Source organism: Strongylocentrotus purpuratus, unplaced genomic scaffold, assembly GCF_000002235.5.
Source record: "Strongylocentrotus purpuratus isolate Spur 01 unplaced genomic scaffold, Spur_5.0 spur5_scaffold_10, whole genome shotgun sequence".
Classification (NCBI taxonomy): Eukaryota; Metazoa; Echinodermata; class Echinoidea; order Camarodonta; family Strongylocentrotidae; genus Strongylocentrotus; species Strongylocentrotus purpuratus.
In genome coordinates, this window is record NW_022145595.1 from 19,537,749 (window position 1) to 19,556,723 (window position 18,975).

General features: G+C 38.6%; 3 protein-coding genes across 6 annotated transcripts in view; 2 read left to right on the forward strand and 1 right to left on the reverse strand.

Moving 5' to 3' along the window:
* Positions 1-2,579, reverse strand: part of LOC574824 (zinc finger SWIM domain-containing protein 8) — a 40,911-nt gene extending 38,332 nt beyond the window's left edge. For 2 of the 3 annotated variants that reach the window (XM_030979700.1, XM_030979699.1), the window contains exon 1: positions 1,662-2,579. In XM_030979700.1, coding sequence (XP_030835560.1) covers positions 1,662-1,884 — 223 coding nt within the window. In that variant the 5' untranslated portion in view covers positions 1,885-2,579. The remainder of the gene's footprint in view (positions 1-1,661) is intronic. The other variant, XM_030979701.1, reaches the window with a different exon arrangement.
* Positions 2,580-2,782: 203 nt separating this feature from the next.
* On the forward strand, positions 2,783-8,296 carry rps14 (ribosomal protein S14). 2 transcript variants are annotated; one of them, XM_011664497.2, is made up of 5 exons: positions 2,783-2,818; positions 4,967-5,118; positions 5,474-5,635; positions 6,763-6,839; positions 8,135-8,296. In XM_011664497.2, exons 2-5 carry the CDS (start codon positions 4,970-4,972, stop codon positions 8,200-8,202), a joined length of 456 nt encoding a protein of 151 aa, XP_011662799.1. In that variant the 5' UTR covers positions 2,783-2,818; positions 4,967-4,969; the 3' UTR covers positions 8,203-8,296. The 2 variants fall into 2 exon arrangements, with proteins under 2 accessions (XP_011662799.1, NP_001229580.1); NM_001242651.1 differs by lacking the exon at positions 2,783-2,818 and having other exon boundaries at positions 4,970-5,118; positions 8,135-8,202.
* A 1,421-nt stretch (positions 8,297-9,717) lies between these two features.
* LOC105437654 lies at positions 9,718-12,921 on the forward strand. The gene is made up of 2 exons (XM_011664501.2): positions 9,718-11,052; positions 11,846-12,921. The coding sequence occupies exons 1-2, from the start codon at positions 10,973-10,975 to the stop codon at positions 12,810-12,812; spliced, it is 1,047 nt and encodes a 348-aa protein (XP_011662803.1). The 5' UTR covers positions 9,718-10,972; the 3' UTR covers positions 12,813-12,921.
* Positions 12,922-18,975: the final 6,054 nt, after the last annotated feature.

Below are 18,975 nucleotides of genomic sequence, written 5' to 3' on the forward strand. Positions count from 1 at the left end.
GTAAAAGTAAGCAACATACATGTACATGAATGCAGCTAGGAAAGTGGAAAGGAATTTTACATATTCTGTAGGACACTTGCCCTTGTGTATTTAAACATCAAATACTAGAACAATAAAAAAGGTGCATGTACAATGTACATGTATATCAAGTTTCAACAATAACAAAATATGAACATGAGAGGGAACATTTATAGATCTACTTTAAGATTACCGGTACATGTACGGCAGTGTACAGTGTGTATACATGTGTACATGTAGCTACATTTCTGTTTTTATTGTTAGCATCATATACAGTTGTAAGATGGACCAGATTAGTTTTACATCGATTCAATAATCTGTTTGGTGCGAATGGGACTACACAAGGAAAGACAGAGATAACACTCTTCGGAAGGAAGTAAGACCCTGGCTACCTATATCCTGTAAACCGACTAAACCATTTTATGGGATTTAGTAAAAAAAAAAAAAAAAAAAAAAGGAAAGGATGCTATGTAAGGTACACAGGACCAGAAGGAAGAAACATGTGATTAAGTCCTGTAAATCTATTAAAACCAGATATGCTTTAGGTAGAAAGAGAAAGAAAAAGAAAGATTGTTATCATTGTTTAAGTAATAAACATGCAGGAACAGAACCAGGAGGATCATGTAAGATAAGGTCCTGTAAATCTCATTAAACCATTTAATGGGTTTATGATGGAAAAGAAGGGATATATGTGTAAAATGTGGATTGTATTAAAGGTACTTTGTACACATGAACAGAGAGAAGTCTGATACAAATGTAAGATCAAAGTCCTGTTTATGTAAATCTACTTTAATGTGTCTAAGGAAAAGAAAAAAACCCACCCCCCCCCCCCCCCCTCATGTATTTGATAAGTTTAACTTTAAGAAGATAAAATAAAGATGTGCCGGTGATATACTGTACATGTACGTGTATGAAAAATGCACATGGACAGAAGAAAGATAGATTTGATGACTAGCGGTCTAGCATCTGTGCTGTTTGTATTAACAATTTGTACAAAATGCTGAAAATATTGGCAATGGACAGTTTCATTTTTCAGCACCCAAAAAAGAGAAATAATTATAATAAAGCTATAATATACTACATGTAATGAATTTTAAAAATAATAACAATAACTTCATTCTTGTATATGATTTCACCACTTCAATCATACTGTATGTCAGTTGGACTTTGAACATTGTTGTTTACCGGTGTACTACATGTACTGTACAGTGTACATGTACATGTATTTAATTGATACTTGAAAATTGAAATTGAAGGAATTTATCAGACAGGAATGTCAAGCAGTTGCATGTACCTCTTTAAAAAAAAGTAATTCTATGTGTGTTGTGCTCGACAGGTGATGAGATGAACATGGCTTCTGTGTGAAACTGGTCATGAATATTTTAAAGCCCATTCTTTCTCTTTTCTTAAAGCAACAACAAATGGACCACAATTAATGTACATAACACTGACAACAGTCAAATCTTCAAAACACACTGATTTTACTTTCATCGTACATTCACAATTTAACCGCTGCATTGCAAAGTTCAGTTTCGATTCACACCAACATCAGGAGTTAAAATTAATATTAATTACATGTACCAAATTTCACAAATTTCAGAAATATGCCTTTAATTAATATCAAACTCTCCCTTGATAATTACCCTCTGTTAAAGACGAAGAAATCCCTGGGGCTGCAGGGACAGCAGACGACATTCTCTCTCCCCCTCCAGTTCCATTGCTGTTTTTCTTCCATCCTCTCCAGTTGTTGTTACACACACTCTCTGCCTCGCTCACCCAAGAGCATAGCGAATCTTCCTCGAACCGATCACTGTCCTCGAATGAAAACTGGTCTCCTTGATCATCCCAATCATATATAAAATCCATTATACAAACCTTGAGTAAATTTAGGTTTGGGTTACTAGTAACTGAAAGTAACAAAAGTATGCCAAGTCTGCTTTCACTCTAGATGTAAACAAATCGGTTGTTTCCCTCTGCTGTTCAGCAACCTCAATGAATGAGCATCGATCACCCCCAAAATAATCAGATGTTCCCCAAGAAATTCATAATGATTAGTGTTTGGGTCATAATAATATAAAGAACAAAATCAACCCAGTCCAGAAAAATGTCTATGAACCCCTTTTGCTACGAATAGATAATATAAGAGAAAAGGGTTGAGATACCACTTCTGACTGTAGTGTAGAGTAGTGTGTGGAGAGGGTCAGCCAATCCCTTTGTCAGGTCAAATGGCTCTGCCTCTGTAGCACTAGCACTGCATTATTGTGATTCAGCTCCGGGTGTGCTCCAGACAAAAAAAAGAAGAGCGTTCACGATCACGAGTCACAAATTTACTGCTATGCTGAAGCGAAGATCCTTTCTCACGCTAATTCTGATCCCAATACAGGCCTACAGTATTAGAGAATACATCCATACTACTAATCTAAACGTCTGAGTTGAACACGAGAATTATTTCCCTTGTTCTTTCATTTACCTCCCGATTCCGCACTATCATACTACATTGATCACAGCTGTTCAATGGACGTAAACAACACACATCCAGCCTTGGAAGGGATTCGGCAATAGTCGGAATATCGCGAGTATGTTCGGAAATACAATATCGGCTCGAACAACTTTAGTATATAAAGCAAAATTTTATCGAAATATGTATTACTTAATAAATTAATCAAACTTTTAATAAACATATTTAATAATACTTTATATTTATTTACTTTGATTTAATGATGTTTAATGTTTAAAATACAATATTATTGTTGGAATTCTTCACTCACTCTTTTTGATCCAGATTGCCGAAGTCATTAGAGTAATGAACATTTTCCTTATTGAAAATCCCTCTAAATCGAATGTTTCCGTACTTGAATTAAGATATTAGACCAATAGGATTAATCTTATACATGATTTCAGTTTGTTGTATGAATTTTGGTAGTTATTAGCGTTGTATTTGTGTATAAAATAGATTCCGAATAGATACTATGGCCCTATGTTGTCTTGCATTTCATGATCTGCGTATGTTTTGTACATGGCCACAGCGTTGAACTATACGTAGAACACGACGTAATGTCAGTCTTCCCCTGTTAAAATAAAGCAATCATTCCTATTTTAGGTACTAGATTCTCTTTTAAGAATAGCATATTCAATTGTAAATTCCATTGCCACGTCTGCGTAATTACCTTACTTTTTTCTAACTGAAAGAAAATATAATCGTTCCCGAGGCCGAGTCCAGCCGTGTTGGCTGTTGCCCCCTTGTCTCGAGTCGAGACTTGGTCTTGAATCTTTACTTTAGTGCGAGACATGCTGAAGCTCGAGCGCTTTGCTCGGGCTACTGCCCGCGAGACTCTGGAGCAATAGGCGTCCTTGAAGTAGAGCTAGCCCTAGCGGCCAAGGGTTTGCGGTTCTGCCAGTTTGTGTTCGTGGAATATGGACATGATGTAGACATGATGGAGAGTTTTTAAATATGTTTTGTAGAAAGTCTAGACTAGAGTCTAGATGTGTTAAAAATTAAAAATGTTAAATGTGAGATGAATTGGTGCAATTGAATTGGCTTGCATTGCCATATTGGCAATCCGATCATTTAACGATGAAGCTGGTGATCATGAACTGTCAATCTTTCGCCTGCACCTTCAATCATTTAATTTAGCCTTTCAGTTTCACTTCAGGCTTAAGGCTTTCACTTTTCAGCTTCTTTGAGATCATACCATTCAATTATCAGCTTCTTTCCCTTCATTTTTCAATAGGGGCGCTGGTCCAAGAATAAGGAATGTCTGCGTAAACGATCATTGTCATTATAGATGTGGTCACAGACGTGCCTTCAAAAATAAGGATCATTTTATGAGGACGATTCTTATTTCCAACCCGCGCGTTGGCGATAGATCCTCAGGGAGACGGACAACCCATAAAGTAGATGGTGATCTGGGGTAATTTATCACGAGGAAACTGTTTTCGCATTGCCCGCGCACAGATCGGGAACCCTACACACGCTGAGCACTGAAGAAAAAAACATCCACATGAATCCTTATTTTGTAGGACGCGATTTGTCCTCGTTTAAGAGGATATCTTTGTTTATGCCGACAATCCTCATTCTCAGAACAGTGCCCTCACTGTCTTCAGCCGTTAGTTCAGAAGTGTGCCCACTTTGGACCCTTGACTCCGGTGTGAAGAAATCCTAATGCTGTAATGGTTATGATTTACAAGTTATCTTTCTTACCTGTTTCGTGCCAATTTTCTTATCTTTTTCAGAGTATTTTTTCTAAAAATTGAAGACATCATAAACTTTCTCGCAAGTTTCACTGCAAACCGCTGCACATTACAAGTGCATACTGTACTAAGTTCTAACGGTAGGGTGCGGGGGGAATGCGTGCGTGAAGTTAGCGACTGTAATGATCGTCATCGCCATAATGTGAATTACATACATGAATTTTTATGTGGATCTGAGATTACGGTCGCTAACTTCATGCACGCGTGCGCACCCCCACCGTCTGTGCATGTGAAAGAATGAGGGTGGGTGTATGTTTGTTTTGATAAGTTTTACAATATTTGTTATAATTATTTGCTTGTACCGTATGTTTATTTTTGTACAGGGCCCCATTCTCACAAGCTTTGCTGTTCTTGGGGTCCTTCCGATTTTGCTGTTAATTTGTTATGTATTTTACTTTAAATTTTAATGGAAAAATAAATAAAATGAAATGAAAGTTTGCAGTGAAACCTGGGAGTGTATATTATAATGTCTTTGTTTGTTAGGGAAAATGATCCAAATAAAGATAAGAAAATTGACATGAAACAAGTAAGAAAGGTAATGAGTTTTGGTGTGTTAAAGGCCTCGTAGGGTATCTCCACGCCAGAGTCACCGGTCCAAATTATGGATACAGTTCTGAACTGGCACGCAATCATAGCATTAGTTTACTGTGAGCATCATTTTAATTCCGTCTTTCCTTGTACATGTTCGTGATTGCAGAATATGGCGCCACGTAAAGGGAAGGTGCAAAAGCCAGAAGTGCAGGTCAACCTTGGCCCCCAGGTTCCAGAAGGAGAAAATGTCTTTGGTGTTGCCCACATCTTCGCTTCATTCAACGACACCTTTGTCCATGTGACTGATCTGTCTGGCAGGTAAGCGAATGACACATTTATACCACCATAGAAAAAAAGAAAAGAAATGCCCTGGGCAGCAAAATGATGTGCATATAAATGGCATGGTGGCTTAAAAAGTAGTCGTTTTGTAAACTGGGTTCCCATTTTTGTTGAGCCTTGGATACAATCAGTATCCATCCTATACATTGGGGAGGGAAAAAAAGAAAAAGAAGAAGAAGAAGAAGAAGAAGAAGAAACCAATGGGCAGGGCTCAACACTTAACAGGTGCCCAGGACATATGAGTGCCCAAAATATTGTTCTAAATCTATACATAGAGGCTAATAACAGTAGTTTATGAATTGATGCTCAAAATTTGATTGTCTGGTCATTTCAGGGAAACCATCGCCAGGGTGACCGGTGGTATGAAGGTGAAGGCTGACCGTGACGAGGCCTCCCCGTACGCCGCCATGTTGGCTGCCCAGGACGTTGCCATCAAGTGCAAGGATCTCGGCATCACAGCTCTTCACATCAAGCTCAGGGCCACCGGAGGAAACAAGTAAGGAGTGAAGGACTCATCTGATCAGAAATACTTCGATTCAATAGTTTTATCTTTCCAAATCGTTACAAAATTTACATCGAATACAATTACAAACACAATTTATGTACAGTAACATAAGAGATAAGGGGGAAAAGGGGGAACTACGAAAAAGCAGAAAGCTTGTGGGTTGAAAAGTTCTCTCCGTACATTACATTATCATAATCAACCTTTACATAAATGAAAAGTAAGAAAATATTCTAAGGTTACACTTACATTGTACGAAACTGATAAATCACCACACACATTCATCACACAGGGAGGGAGGGGGGGGGGGGGGGGGGGGGTAGGGAATCTGTGCCATGGCTGTGACACATTTGCAAGCATTGTTCACTGTAAATCACAGGCAATGAAGAGGGAGGCTAGAAACAATGTTTCTCTTGTAGTCGTCATGAAGGTTATCAAAGTATTCATTTTATCAGAGATACCTGTATCCCATGGCTGTGTCACAATCTGGCAGCATGGGTTATTGTAAATCACAGGCAATGAAGAGAAAGGCTAGAAACGATGTTTCTCTTGTAATCATCATGAAGGTTATGAAGTATTTGGTCATAATTCAGCAAATCTTATTTTTTGATTCACTGTACTTAAATTAAAGTTGAATTGAATTGAATTGAATTTATTCTCCACATTCATAAAAACATGCTAAGTCAAAGATTTGTCATGATAGTAACCACCAGAAAGGCAGAAAGCATGTATCTTTTCACTACAGAACATTTGTTTACATTGCCAAGAAGCAAGTCTACTCAAAGCTTAGACATGGCTCCTTTTCTCAGAGATGTATCAATGAATGGAACAATCTCTCCTCTGTAGTTGTGGAGAGCACGTCACTTAATATCTTTAAATCAAATTTGTCTTAATTTTGGTTGTCAAGAAAAGATCAATTTGACCCGGAAGAGTCCTTCGTTTGTCCATGTTCGTCAACTGCTGTACAACGTCCCAATATGAGTTCTTCATCGTAATGTTAACGAGAGGCAATTAGTTTTTAACTTTAATGCCTACTTCTAAGGTATTGTTTGGTAGATTTGCAACCTTCAGCAGTTATTAAGAAGACCTTTTAACGTTGATCTTGTACCATTTGCTTGCAGGACCAAGACCCCTGGACCTGGTGCTCAGTCTGCCCTACGTGCCCTGGCTCGCTCTGGCATGAAGATTGGACGTATTGGTAAGATCATCTCTTGGTTTAACAATCCATGCTTCAAAATTGCTACAGTCAAACCTGCTTTAGTGACCACCAGTCTTCAAAGACCACTTTTTGTGTTTCCCTTAGGCGGTCGTTATAGACAGGTTTGACTGTACTTTGTCAATTTTTGCACTAATCAATCTGTTGGTACCTTTAAAAAAAATGGTTTGATCTATGACAAATTTGACTTGTGCGACCTCAAATTGGGCAGAGTTAACTGTGTATGTACTTGTGATTATCACTGAAGACTTCAAAGTTATGCTACGGTCACAAAAGGTTTGTACGAACAATAATTTCATAAGAATCTCCCTGTCTTTCAATTGTCTTCCCGAATTTCCATTGTCTGAAAATCGTTCGTACGGCGTTCGTAGCAGTTCGTAATGGCATTTGTGACCGAGGCTTAACTTGGAAGAAAACCATTAAGGTGAACAATCATATCACTTCGCATTTCCTGAAATTGTATACAAATGTGTACTTGAAGCTTTTCATTTATCAGGAACTGTTTGCATTGATCCTTACATTCTATAAAAGTAATAATGATAATGGGTTCTTGAACTTCTTGTATAGCGCTCATATCTGTCAGACTTGACACTCCTGGCGCTCCGCATTTTTTACTCCTGCTACGGCATGGCTGCCATTTTTACACTTTTCACCATTTGTACCCTTTTACATCACCTGGGTCGAATGTGGCAAATGTAGATTAATGTCTTGACAAAGGACATTAGTGCCGTGGCGGGACTCGAACCACGGACCATGTGACACCTGTAATACAGAACATGGAGAGGATGGGTTCAGGTTGACAATTCCCAGTGACAACCAAATAAGCTTATTGATAAATGGGGTTAGGTTGTTTACATAAAGGTATCGTGGTCAAGTGGATATGTTACTGGATTGTGGATCACAAGGCTCGCAGTTCGAGTCCCCGCTGCGGCACTAATGTCCTTTGGCAAGATATTAATCTACATTTGCCACACTCGACCCAGGTGAGGTAAATGGATACCTGGAAGGCTTATTCCCCGAAATGCACTGTGCGCTAATAACAGCTGCCGGAGCTAAAGCTAATAATGTCCAAAGCCCTTTGGAAGCGCTTACGGATGTTTTTTATGTGATATGGGCTATACAAGAACGGAATATTATTATTATTATTAAAGTAATCATTAGTCTTGTTTGGTAATTAATTATTTTTTTCTCACCCGTTCCCAATCCCTTTTTCGTCTCCTCTTCCACCTCTTACCCCTCCCTGTCCAACCCTCTTCTTCAATGTTTATGCATCACAGAGGATGTAACGCCAATCCCATCAGACAGTACTCGCAGGAAGGGAGGTCGCCGAGGTCGCCGTCTCTAGGCTCACAACACCAGCCACACGCCGTCGCCAATTGTAAAATATGTCTAGCAAACGCATCTCAGAATAAACACCCTGAGGACACACAAAAAAAGAATTCACCTTCTCAAGACTTGTATTTATTTTTTGTTTCTGTGTGAAAAAAACTTGCGCTGCATCTGAATCGACATTTTATGCAATTTTCCAACCATACTGTGTATCTAATCACAGAAAAACATCCAACATCTGTTTCTTGGCACAGTTAGAGAGGAAGCACATTGTTCGAAAGTCAGACTATTTTTGCCGTATAAATTTTCGCAGTTTCATACCTTGTGGTTGGAAGAATGTTGAAATAATGTCTTTAAAGAAGCAGCTTATTATTTGGAAACTTATCAGTGTTTTACAGAATAAAGGTGCTATCTTCTGTTTAGTAACAAGAAACAACATTAACGTAACATTTGTTGTGTTAAGACTTCTCAAGACAGGGCTTTAAAAAAAATTTAAAATAGCCATTTGATGCACCTCATACATGTACATAAATTATCTGTCTGAATTTGGTGATGAACATGACTTGGGCTCCATCGAGAAGGATTTATGGGCTGTACAGCCATGCTAAACTAAAACCCCAGTCTTGAAATTAGAGTACATGGGAGATCATGTAACCTGTAGTGGGTACATTTTGCTAAAGAAACATGGGGTACATTACGCTTTCAGGTGATAGAAAATGTATGTTCATGGTGTATTTGGGGAGAGAGGCGTGTTTTGAGTACAGTGGAACCTCTTTTATAAAGAGACCATGACAATTTCTTGTTATATTGGGGTAAATAAACAAGAATGTAAAGAGCTGGGGCCAGCAAAATCACCTTGTTATATCGGAGCTCTTTATAATGAGGTTCCACTGTATAGTGCATGTGTGCAGTGACCATCTTTGGTCCATATTCAAGAGGGCAGTGTCTCAAAAAACTGAGTTTGGTGTATCCCAAAATTCCCAATAAACAAATGTTAAAGATGTTCATCGTTGGTATATCGTCGCTCGTGAAGTAGGCAACTTGGCAAACACTGAGCCAATGGGTAATACGCTCCCGTACGAATGTATGCATAAAGGGAGTGTAATACCAGTTGGCCCAGTGTGCTGCCCTCTATATACCCACGTATGAGCAACTTTAATTTCATAAGACGCATCTCAATGGGATTATGTCCAAAAGCTTAGACTTGTGAACCTTCACAAAATGCCCAGTTTACTTCAGTGAGTAGATCAAGGTGAATATGAGAAAGGCTGCGTGAGATTACCAGTATCTGTGGTGTGTGAGATTACTGTACATTATCTGTCGGCCAGGGAGAATGAGCCTGTGATACACCCAAACAAAAAGTTTTTGAAGTTGCCAGTGTAACCATGGATATACATTTACTAAATAATACATTGTACATTCATGGTGTCGTAGACTGCTAGTTTACAGTGATGGAGTGTGCCTGTTGTGTGAGAGTGTGGTAACCTTGGTCCATCCATTCAGGAGTGCCATGAGAAGGGGAAGGGGGGGGGGGGGTACTAGTCCTTTTAGGTGGATGACATTTAAAAATTCACAAGGCCACTGGTTGAGGGTAGGGGTCATACCATCATCAATTTTCTTCCCAGATTTTTTCCCCATTCCCTTTTATTTTTTATTTCATGTAGCTATGCCACCAGTATAGAACAGCTGAAGCATGTGTACTCCAGTCCCCCTTTTTAGGGCTGGTATACTATAAAGCAAGCCAATGATGTGCATCTGAATAAGCAAACTTTTTTCACCCACCATATACGTACCTCATCCCCTAATAAGAGGAAGTCTACCCTAATATTTAGTTGGTTTTAATAAAAGCAGAAAGAAAGACGAACATAGTGAAAGTATGAGCAATATCGATTAAAAATAGGAACGTTTTCAAGTTTTCATCATTGAAAAACAAATCGGCAACACTGGCGTATCTTGAGAGCTCCTCTCCAATTAGCTCCCTAATTTTTTGTTAATAAACTTCATTTTTCTTGGTTATTGATGACGGTATACATTTGTATCATACAGGGGTTTAATACAAAAATATTTGCAATTATTGTATTTAGGGTGAATGTATGATCGAAAATTTTCTTAAGGAAAATTATGAATTTTTGAAGTTTTGTAGTACTTGGGGAAAACGGGATGGGGGCTCGGGGATACCAATATGAGTTTGATTGTTAGCACCTTCCAACATTCATAACTTTCTGATTTTCAATCGGTTTTTGCTCAAACTTTCACTGACCCGTTTCTATTTTCTGCTTCTATAAAAACAGTCCTGAAACAAACAGCCTGAAATTGACTTTATCCAACCACATACCTCAATCAACTCCAACCCGACACGGGTTTGCTGCCTGTAAACTATTCCGAACGTGCTTCAGCCTGAATTGAAATGTATAACTATACTTCTTCCCTCCGCGTACCCGATTACATGTATTGTGATGTCATAAAGGAACATGTTCGCGTGTTGTGACGTCATCATTACTATGCGCACTAAATACTTCTTCCCTCCGCGTACCCAATTACATGTATTGTGATGTCATAAAGGAGCATGTTCGCGTTTTGTGACGTCATCATTAGTATACGCACTAAATATAGCAACGCGCTTCCAACATGAGTTTACGTTCATAATTTATTTACAACAAGCTTATAAGCTTATATCAAACGCAAATGATAGGTCTATGGTTATCAGAAAACGCGGTGTTCTTGTGTTTGTCAAACGTTTGTTTAGTTTGTAAAGATTTAAATTGATTTAAGATAAATTTCACAAGATGTTTACCGCTGCTATAATTCTGATGGAAATGAAAAGACCAAGAGGACAACGGCGATGCATGCATGGAGTCGAGATAAGGTATTACACTTTACGTTTACCATATTTCACAGTATTTCATTATCTTAAATGGGTTCGTTGATGGAAAATGTATTTAATTCACTCTCTGTCTCAACAACAACAAAATGTACAATTATAAAAATAGACAATAATTTGTACTTTGAAGTCAATGGAAGTTTGCAAGATTACATTTTTTAATTTCCCCTTTTGCACCTTAACTCAGTAATTTTCACGATTGCAACTAGTTTCCAGAAATCTATTCATGGGAAATTTCAATACCATTTATGTATACGTCATAGAAATCAGGTTCCGATTTATGGAATACGTCATTGTGATGTACGCACATAACAGCAGGTGATGGAAGAGAGGCTAATAATATTGCCTTAGATTGATTTTTCGAAAGTCTTAGTAATCGGGATTTTGTCTCTCTCTCTCTCTCTCTCTCTCTCTCTTCCTCACTCCCTCTCTCCCCCCTCTCTCTCTCTCTCTCTCTCTCTTCCTCTCTCACTCTCTCCCTCTTTCTCTCTCTCTCTCTCTCTCTGTATATATATTTACATGTATATAAAATATGTAATACATATCCCTTCTCTCTGTCTCTCTCTCTCTCTCTCTCTCTCTCTATATATATATATAATGAATATATATATTATCTCTCTCTCTCTCTCTCTCTCTCTAATATATATATCAATATATATATTATATCTCACTCTCTCTCTCTCTCTCTCTCTCTCTCTAATATATATATCAATATATATATTATATCTCACTCTCTCTCTCTCTCTCTCTCTCTCTTTCTCTCTCTTTTACGACGCAGACCTCCTTATCAAAACAGTGACACCAAGTCTAGGATAAGAGATCTGCGTATACCGGGCGAGCATTACACTCCTTCTGCGTCTGACGGTAAGAAGACCCAAATACCTTCCGAACTCTTTTGCCAATCTTTGTATACCATGCACGACAAGGACCACATGGGATTCATCCTCGCCAACCGACCTCCCCCGAATATGATATCAACGACGAAATCGACGACGAAATCGACGACGAAATCGACGACGACCAGTACGGCTGTTGTCAAGCCCGTTCCAGTTAGTGAAGCGAAACTTCCGGAAAAATATAAAGATGTTATCAATGATTGGGAAAGGAGAGACGGTGACAAAGTCGTATTCGCATACGGGGATGACGAAAGTCGATGTCATCCTGACATGGGCCGACACGATGATATGACGAAGATTTCCGACGGTAAGCTCGGCCAAGACGGCGACCGTCTTGCGGCGTTGCAGGATGAGATCACGACTAAGAAAGAAAAGCGACGACTGGTCCTGGGGCAGATTCTCAAACTAGAGGATAAGAAGCGACGTTTTATCCGCACCACCCGACTCAACCAAGGAAAGGTCCGCGTGTCTCAGCGAAAACGAGAAAAACTCGAGAACCTCAGCCAAACCAAGATGGATTACCGCCTACAGCAGGTTCTGAACCTCGAGAAAGAGAAGGTCGGCATGGAAGAGAAGCTGGATAGATTCGAGGACATCGGCATCGCCCTCGCCATGCAGAAGGAGGAGAAGCACCGATGTCTGATGGAGACCATCGATAACGCACCGGCACTTTATCGCAAAGAAAACGAGATACTTGAAGAGCGCCATCAGCGTGAGGTTGTTCGCTACCAGGTTGTCATGGGACTGTTTCTGGCTGTTTTCGCTGTTCTCTTCATTACGTACTTCTGTAGGTTTGGCGTCAAGGAAGAGGAAAAGCCTGCTGGAGGTAGAGAAGGCTTTTTCTATTAAAGCATCGTGGAAATTCGTCAGAATACACGGCATTCATTGAATAGGTTTTAATCTAACAGAGTGTATGTTGTTGTTGTATGTTTTGTTTTGTTTTTTGGGGGGGGGGACGGGGAGGTGTGGTTTACAGTTACATAAATTGTGTAATTAAAGTTGAAAATGAATACAAAAATAAACTTAGGTTTATCTAAACTAAACTAACCACAGAAGCTGATTATATCCAACTGATACAAAAAAAATTGAGGATTTGCAAATACAGTGTCAGTAATGCATTATGCTGAAGACTTTCAATTATATTGTTAAAATGTGATTGCTAAATACCAAATTATTACCTAGATAGTTTCACGATCGTTTATCAGTGGTCGAGTTGAAAACAAGGACATGAACTTGATGATTTCATTCGTCAATCATAATTATTAGTAAACAGATAATTACTTTAGTGACATTAAAAATAAATTCACCTGGCATAATAACTTGAAAAAGAGCGCCAAATAAAATACTGTTATGAGGTGCCTTTATTACGTCCAATTGGTTTTGAAATGTTATTGGCTGTCTGGTCATTACATGTATTATGGTTAATACTAATTATCACATCTTTTTTCTTTTTTTTTCCATCGATTATATAGATCTGATATGAAGGATATGAAATCGGTCAGTTATTGTTGGAACGAGAGAAATAATAGGACAATGAACTGATCAAAGGATGCAAAAAGTTAAACGCGGCAAGGAAAGAGTACGGGTAGAGAAGAGAGAGAGAGAGAGAGAGAGAGAGAGAATGAAGAGAGAGAGAGAAAAAAAACTGGGAAACAGAGACAGATGGAGACCCCATCTCCAAACAACCAAATTTTACAAACTTTCAATAGGATGCAATATGCAGAAAACAATGATGCATTTAAAAGAGGATGGAGAAGAGTGGCGGTGCTGAGAAAATTGGCAATTATCTCGTGAGCTCTTGAATGGACACAGAATTCAGATGAACACAAAATTAGGATTATATATGCAATTTCATCCTTACAAACTACACCCTTCATCAATCTGTTGTCGGTCGGACTATATCTAGCGACCTATACGACCAGCGCCCAGTCATTGTCGTCTTGGGTTATGGAAGATTGAAGGGGGGGGGGGTGAGCATCGATGTGATTTGGTGAAAATAAAATACTAGAGAACAAGGCCATCAATATTATTGACTGAGTGGAAGGATCAAGGATCACTATCATCTTTTCACGTTGCCTACCCCTTCTTCTTCATCTACTTTTCTTGCTTTTCTCTTTTTTGTCTCTCACTCTCTTTCTCTCGCTCTCTTTTTTCCCTCCGCCATCTGGTTGTGGAGCACGAGGTCCACCCCATGCCCCCGGTACTTCGCCATTATAGTTACAAGTGCCATAACTTATGATGGGGTATGAATGTAGGAAAGTATGATAATGTGAATAAGGGACACTTTTGATGAGACATCAAATGTCAAAAAATACATTTAGCATATGATTATTACAATCTTGTTGTTAGGTTCAATGCGTGAATGCCTTGGCACTTTAGACGCTCTCAATATACCTATTCTTCCTTTTCTTCTGTTATATTCTTAACAATCTGATATTATATGAAAATCCCCAGGGCTCAGAGCCGTCGCCATCCAGCTCAAATGATCATTGTTATCCCAACAATAGAAAAGAGATTATTGGAAAGGGGTCTAACGGAATCAATTAAGGGGACAACGAGAGCTCTGTTGCCCTCACTTATCGCTTTAAAAAATGTGACATTTGTTTTTCATTCTTCGGCTGACAAACACACAGATTAGCGTGTTTTTATGAATGTGAGAATCAACCGAACACTCTTAATACCGAGGGGTATAAAGCGTTTTTTAATTCCTCAAGAAAAGAAGCGATTCTGTTCCTTAACCATAATCCATCAAAAAGGAGTTATAATACATGTCGATTCATTGTGAATGTACAACGAAAAGCTGGTTAGGCAATAAGGTATTTTCTTTCGCACTAATATGGCTTTCTTATTCTAAATACGAACATTCTTTCAATTATTCTGTATTCGGTGCCTTTTTTACAATCTGACCGCAAAATACGCGTCTGCTGTGGGGATAGAGCATGTCATTGTTGTTTTGGTTTGAAGGAGCTAAATTCTGAAGTCAACAGACGGCGACATATAAATTAACGTCAGAATGATTGACAACACACACAAAGGAGACTTTTTGGATCTAACGAATAGAGATGAATATTATTGGTGAATGAAATTGAAGAAGAGATGTATATAAATAGAAAGCGTCTCCCTTTCTACCAAAATATAATATTTGGCGTGGGGTATCAAAATACGCATGAAACGAGAGTGGGCAAGAAGATTAAAAATATCATAGTGTAGAATAGTTAAAGTTGGATGAGAAGAATGGAAATGGATATTAGAAGTTGTAAAACAGGAACAGAGAAGAGAAGAGTAAACAACACAGAAAAACAAACGAGAATGTTGAAAGTAGAAATAACTAGGTAGTTGGGTAGTTTCAGGTATATATTATGAGGCATTCCGATTTCATATCCAAATCATCATCGTATATTAACAAAGATGTGCTTTGTGACAAACTTCCCCTTCCCCCATCTAATTTCACCCGTATCCTTCATTGAGTATAATAATGAGCATGTGTTTCCATATTTTGAACCGCTATAATTACCTTCCTCGTACCCCCCCCCCTTCCCTTTCTCATAATATGTGTTCTTTTTCTATATCGCATATAGAATTCATCCATGGTCATGGCGATTAGTTCGATAAAAGCTTTCGTTTACTTTAGCTTTTTACCAACTCGAACTTGTTTGCTATTTCATTTTCCTTACCCCTCCAAGAAAAAGCTCTTTTGTAATTATATACTTTCCCGGATATATTCTCATTATACGTAAGAGTGTCGTCTGGAAAAAAGGTTAGCCACTGGTTTGTGGTTTCGCTCTTGGAATCATAACACGGTCGAAGCCACGCCTACTGCGTTGTTACTGACCAATCACGCGTGACTGTAGCATAACTAGTGACCAATCCCGTGACGAATCCGATTTACAACAAATTTCTTGCTTCTGTGTTCTTTTGTGTTCTTTCATCCCCGATCTGTCTCTCTCTCTCTTTCTTCAACTTCTTCTGCTGCTTCATCTTCTTCTTTTCATCATCTTCTTCTTCTTCTTCTTCATCTTCTTCTTCTTCTTTTTCCTCTTCTTCTTCTCCTTCTTCTTCTCTTCCTCCTCCTCCTACTTCTTCTTCTTACTTCTGTTTTTTAATTTCCTCTTCATTTGTCTTAATCTCGTCTTCGTTGTCATTCTCTTTCTTCTTATCATTGTTCTCCCCCCCCCCCCCCTCCCCCGTTATATCATGCTAAATTATGATTAATTATGATTTGCTTCCTATTCTAAGTTTACTGTCTTTGGGAGGAGCTTTAATCATTAAACAGAACTGTATTTTGTGAATGCTATTGGTATCAATGACGTGGGCACGATGCTTGTTTGTTACCAAAATATAACATTGTAGGAATGACGTCGAATAATTAGCAGACTTAAATATCAAAATATTTTTCGCGGAAGGGACGGGCGCGTAAATGTTAAATACAAAATTAGTCGATTTCTACTTTCGGGATACTGGTTGCTTCCGGACAAAAAAAGAGGACTGGAATGGAGGCCGAATGTATCATGAATAAAGGGGTTTTCCTCGGATGACACAATAACAAGTAAATAGTCCATTGGGCCAGTTTTGTCTCTCATCGAGGCTGGGAACATACTAATTACAATAGCCAGTGTTACAACAAAGAACATTTTGGCCAGTGCCTTATTTTTTCAATGCTGTCAGCACTATCTCGGGCGTTTAAAAGTTTTTGCGTTATCAAGATCAGGCAGATCCAGGAAAAAAGGGGGATTTCAGGACAAGTGTTTAAAAAAAAAAGGGGGGGAATGAACAAACCTCCATGTTTCTTTGCTGCTAAACAAAATAATAAAAGATAGAAAGTCTTATGAACCGAATTTAGTTTTCCAATCGATTTAACATTATCCTATTAAACATAACGATTATTTTTGCTTTTTGATATGTGTGCATGGTTTAGGGTTTTAGGAAAGGAGAGAGAGCTAGAGAGGAAGGGGGATAGAGGAAGGAAGGGAGAGAGAGAGAGAGAGAGAGAGAGAGAGAGAGAGAGAGAGAGAGAGAGAGAGCAATATTTAGGGGAATTGCATTGTCTATTTCCCCTTTTATATAATCAAGTTATAACCTCTGTTACGTATGTTAACATAGCGTAAATCTAGATCACATTTTAGCCACATTAGCATCAGCTGCCATATTAATGACACTATCCGGCTACCTTCACTTAATGAATTGTCTTTGATTAAAGTACATTTTACATCTTTTTTGAAAGTGGCGATGAGATAAGATGTAGATGAGGTAAACAACATCAAATCCATTAGTCCTGATTGAGGACATACTAGAGAAATACAGAGAGGGCATTTTACATTTTTATCAAACGTAACGTCGTGTCCTAATTTCTATATATTCTATATCCCCTATCTTATCTCTTTCCTTTAATGTTGTTCTCCGTTCCCCCCCCCCCCTCTCTCTCTCTCTTTCGATTTTACTCCACTTTCTTTTGTCGGTCACTTGACATCTCTCTTATTCTTTATTTCCTCTTTTCTTTTTGTCACTGTTTTTTTGTCTCTTCCTCCCGAACCCCCTTTCTCTCTTCAATCCGCTCCCGCCCTTGTTCTCTTCCCCTCCCCTCCCCCTCTCTCTATCTCATTTTTCTCTTCCTCCATCCCTCTCTCTCTCTCTCTCTCTCTCTCTCTCTCTCTCTCTCTTCCCCCATCTCCCTCCCCCTCTCTCTCTCTCTCTCTCTCTCTCTCGCTCTTTCTCTCCCAATCTCTCCCTCCACACACCAATCCTGCCTCTCATATATTAATAACATACCCGCATATTTCTCGTTTCCTGGAAACCCCTGATTGGCTCGCTTTCCCGCGCCCAGCCCGTCCAAAAATTTACCTCATGACCACGATCAAGTCTACCGTCTGTCCGAATTCATTAAAGAGTGACGGGTTTCTGTCTCCCTTCCCTATCTATCCTAAATAGCTCACTATACGCAGGAAATGGGTCAAATCGCAAGCTGTGATATAAAGGCGATGTAGGTCCATGAATGGATAAATGATTAAACACTTAAGTAAGTTAATAATGATTGTTAATCATGATTAATTATTCAGCATTTCCATCTGCTGAAACAAAATGACGTACTTTGGCATTATGATATCCGCTGTTTGTTTTTATACTTACAGAGGAAACCATTTTGAATTTCTTATGTTTTATAATCAATACAATTATATAGAATGAGTGGTGATGTTGGAAATTATTTGCCTATTACTAGTAGTACAAATACTAGGCCTACTATTGTTACTAGTACTACTTGTTACTACTACTACTACTATTAATAATAATATTATTAATGATAATACTAATTATGACAATAATATGAAAATTATAATGTTATAATGATAATAATAATGATAATAATAATAATAATAATAATAATAATAAATAATAATAAATAATAATAAATATTAATGATACTAGTGATTTGATTTGATGGCAATCGCAAATCTTATTCTACGATGACCAAAATGCCGAAAAATCTAGCCTATCACAATACTGCACGCTGTTGAAAAATAAAATAGTCAATTTGTATTCTTCATCGAGATTAATGAGTGTTTACACGTATACTGTTGCAGGTATATCTATAAGTAGTCGGAAGTGTAAAAGAAAATGTAATATGAAACTTTAGAGAAGGAATGAGATACAAGAGGGAGAGATGGAAGAAGGGAGAAAGAGAGAGAGAGAGAGAGAGAGATGGACATAGTTCATGGCGGAAGTGAGGTGTAAAGAAAAAGTAGTTAAATGAGAGGGAAGAATATTAGGGAGTCAGAGAGAGAGAGAGAGAGAGGGGGGGGGGGGAGGGGGACGGAAGTGTAAAAAGATATAGAGAGGGAGAGGGGGATCGGACAGAAATTGGAGAAATAAAGGGGCGAGAGAAGAAGAAGACGAAGAGACAGAGAGAGAGAGAGACAGAGAGAGAGAGAGAGAAAGGGGGGGGGGGGGAGTGACAAGTTCGAGGAGAGAGATATGGAAGAAAGAGTAAAAACATATGAAGATATATAAAATGAAGTGA

What these genes read in the sequence shown, in the direction of transcription:
- LOC105437654 (XM_011664501.2), top strand. Translation starts at nt 10,973, where the DNA reads ATGTTTACCGCTGCTATAATTCTGATGGAAATGAAAAGACCAAGAGGA. An exon ending in ATGCATGGAGTCGAGATAAG is followed by an intron (nt 11,053 to 11,845) that starts GTATTACACTTT and finishes TTTACGACGCAG; the next exon opens with ACCTCCTTATCAAAACAGTG.
- rps14 (XM_011664497.2), top strand. Translation starts at nt 4,970, where the DNA reads ATGGCGCCACGTAAAGGGAAGGTGCAAAAGCCAGAAGTGCAGGTCAAC. An exon ending in GTGACTGATCTGTCTGGCAG is followed by an intron (nt 5,119 to 5,473) that starts GTAAGCGAATGA and finishes TGGTCATTTCAG; the next exon opens with GGAAACCATCGCCAGGGTGA. An exon ending in CATGAAGATTGGACGTATTG is followed by an intron (nt 6,840 to 8,134) that starts GTAAGATCATCT and finishes TATGCATCACAG; the next exon opens with AGGATGTAACGCCAATCCCA.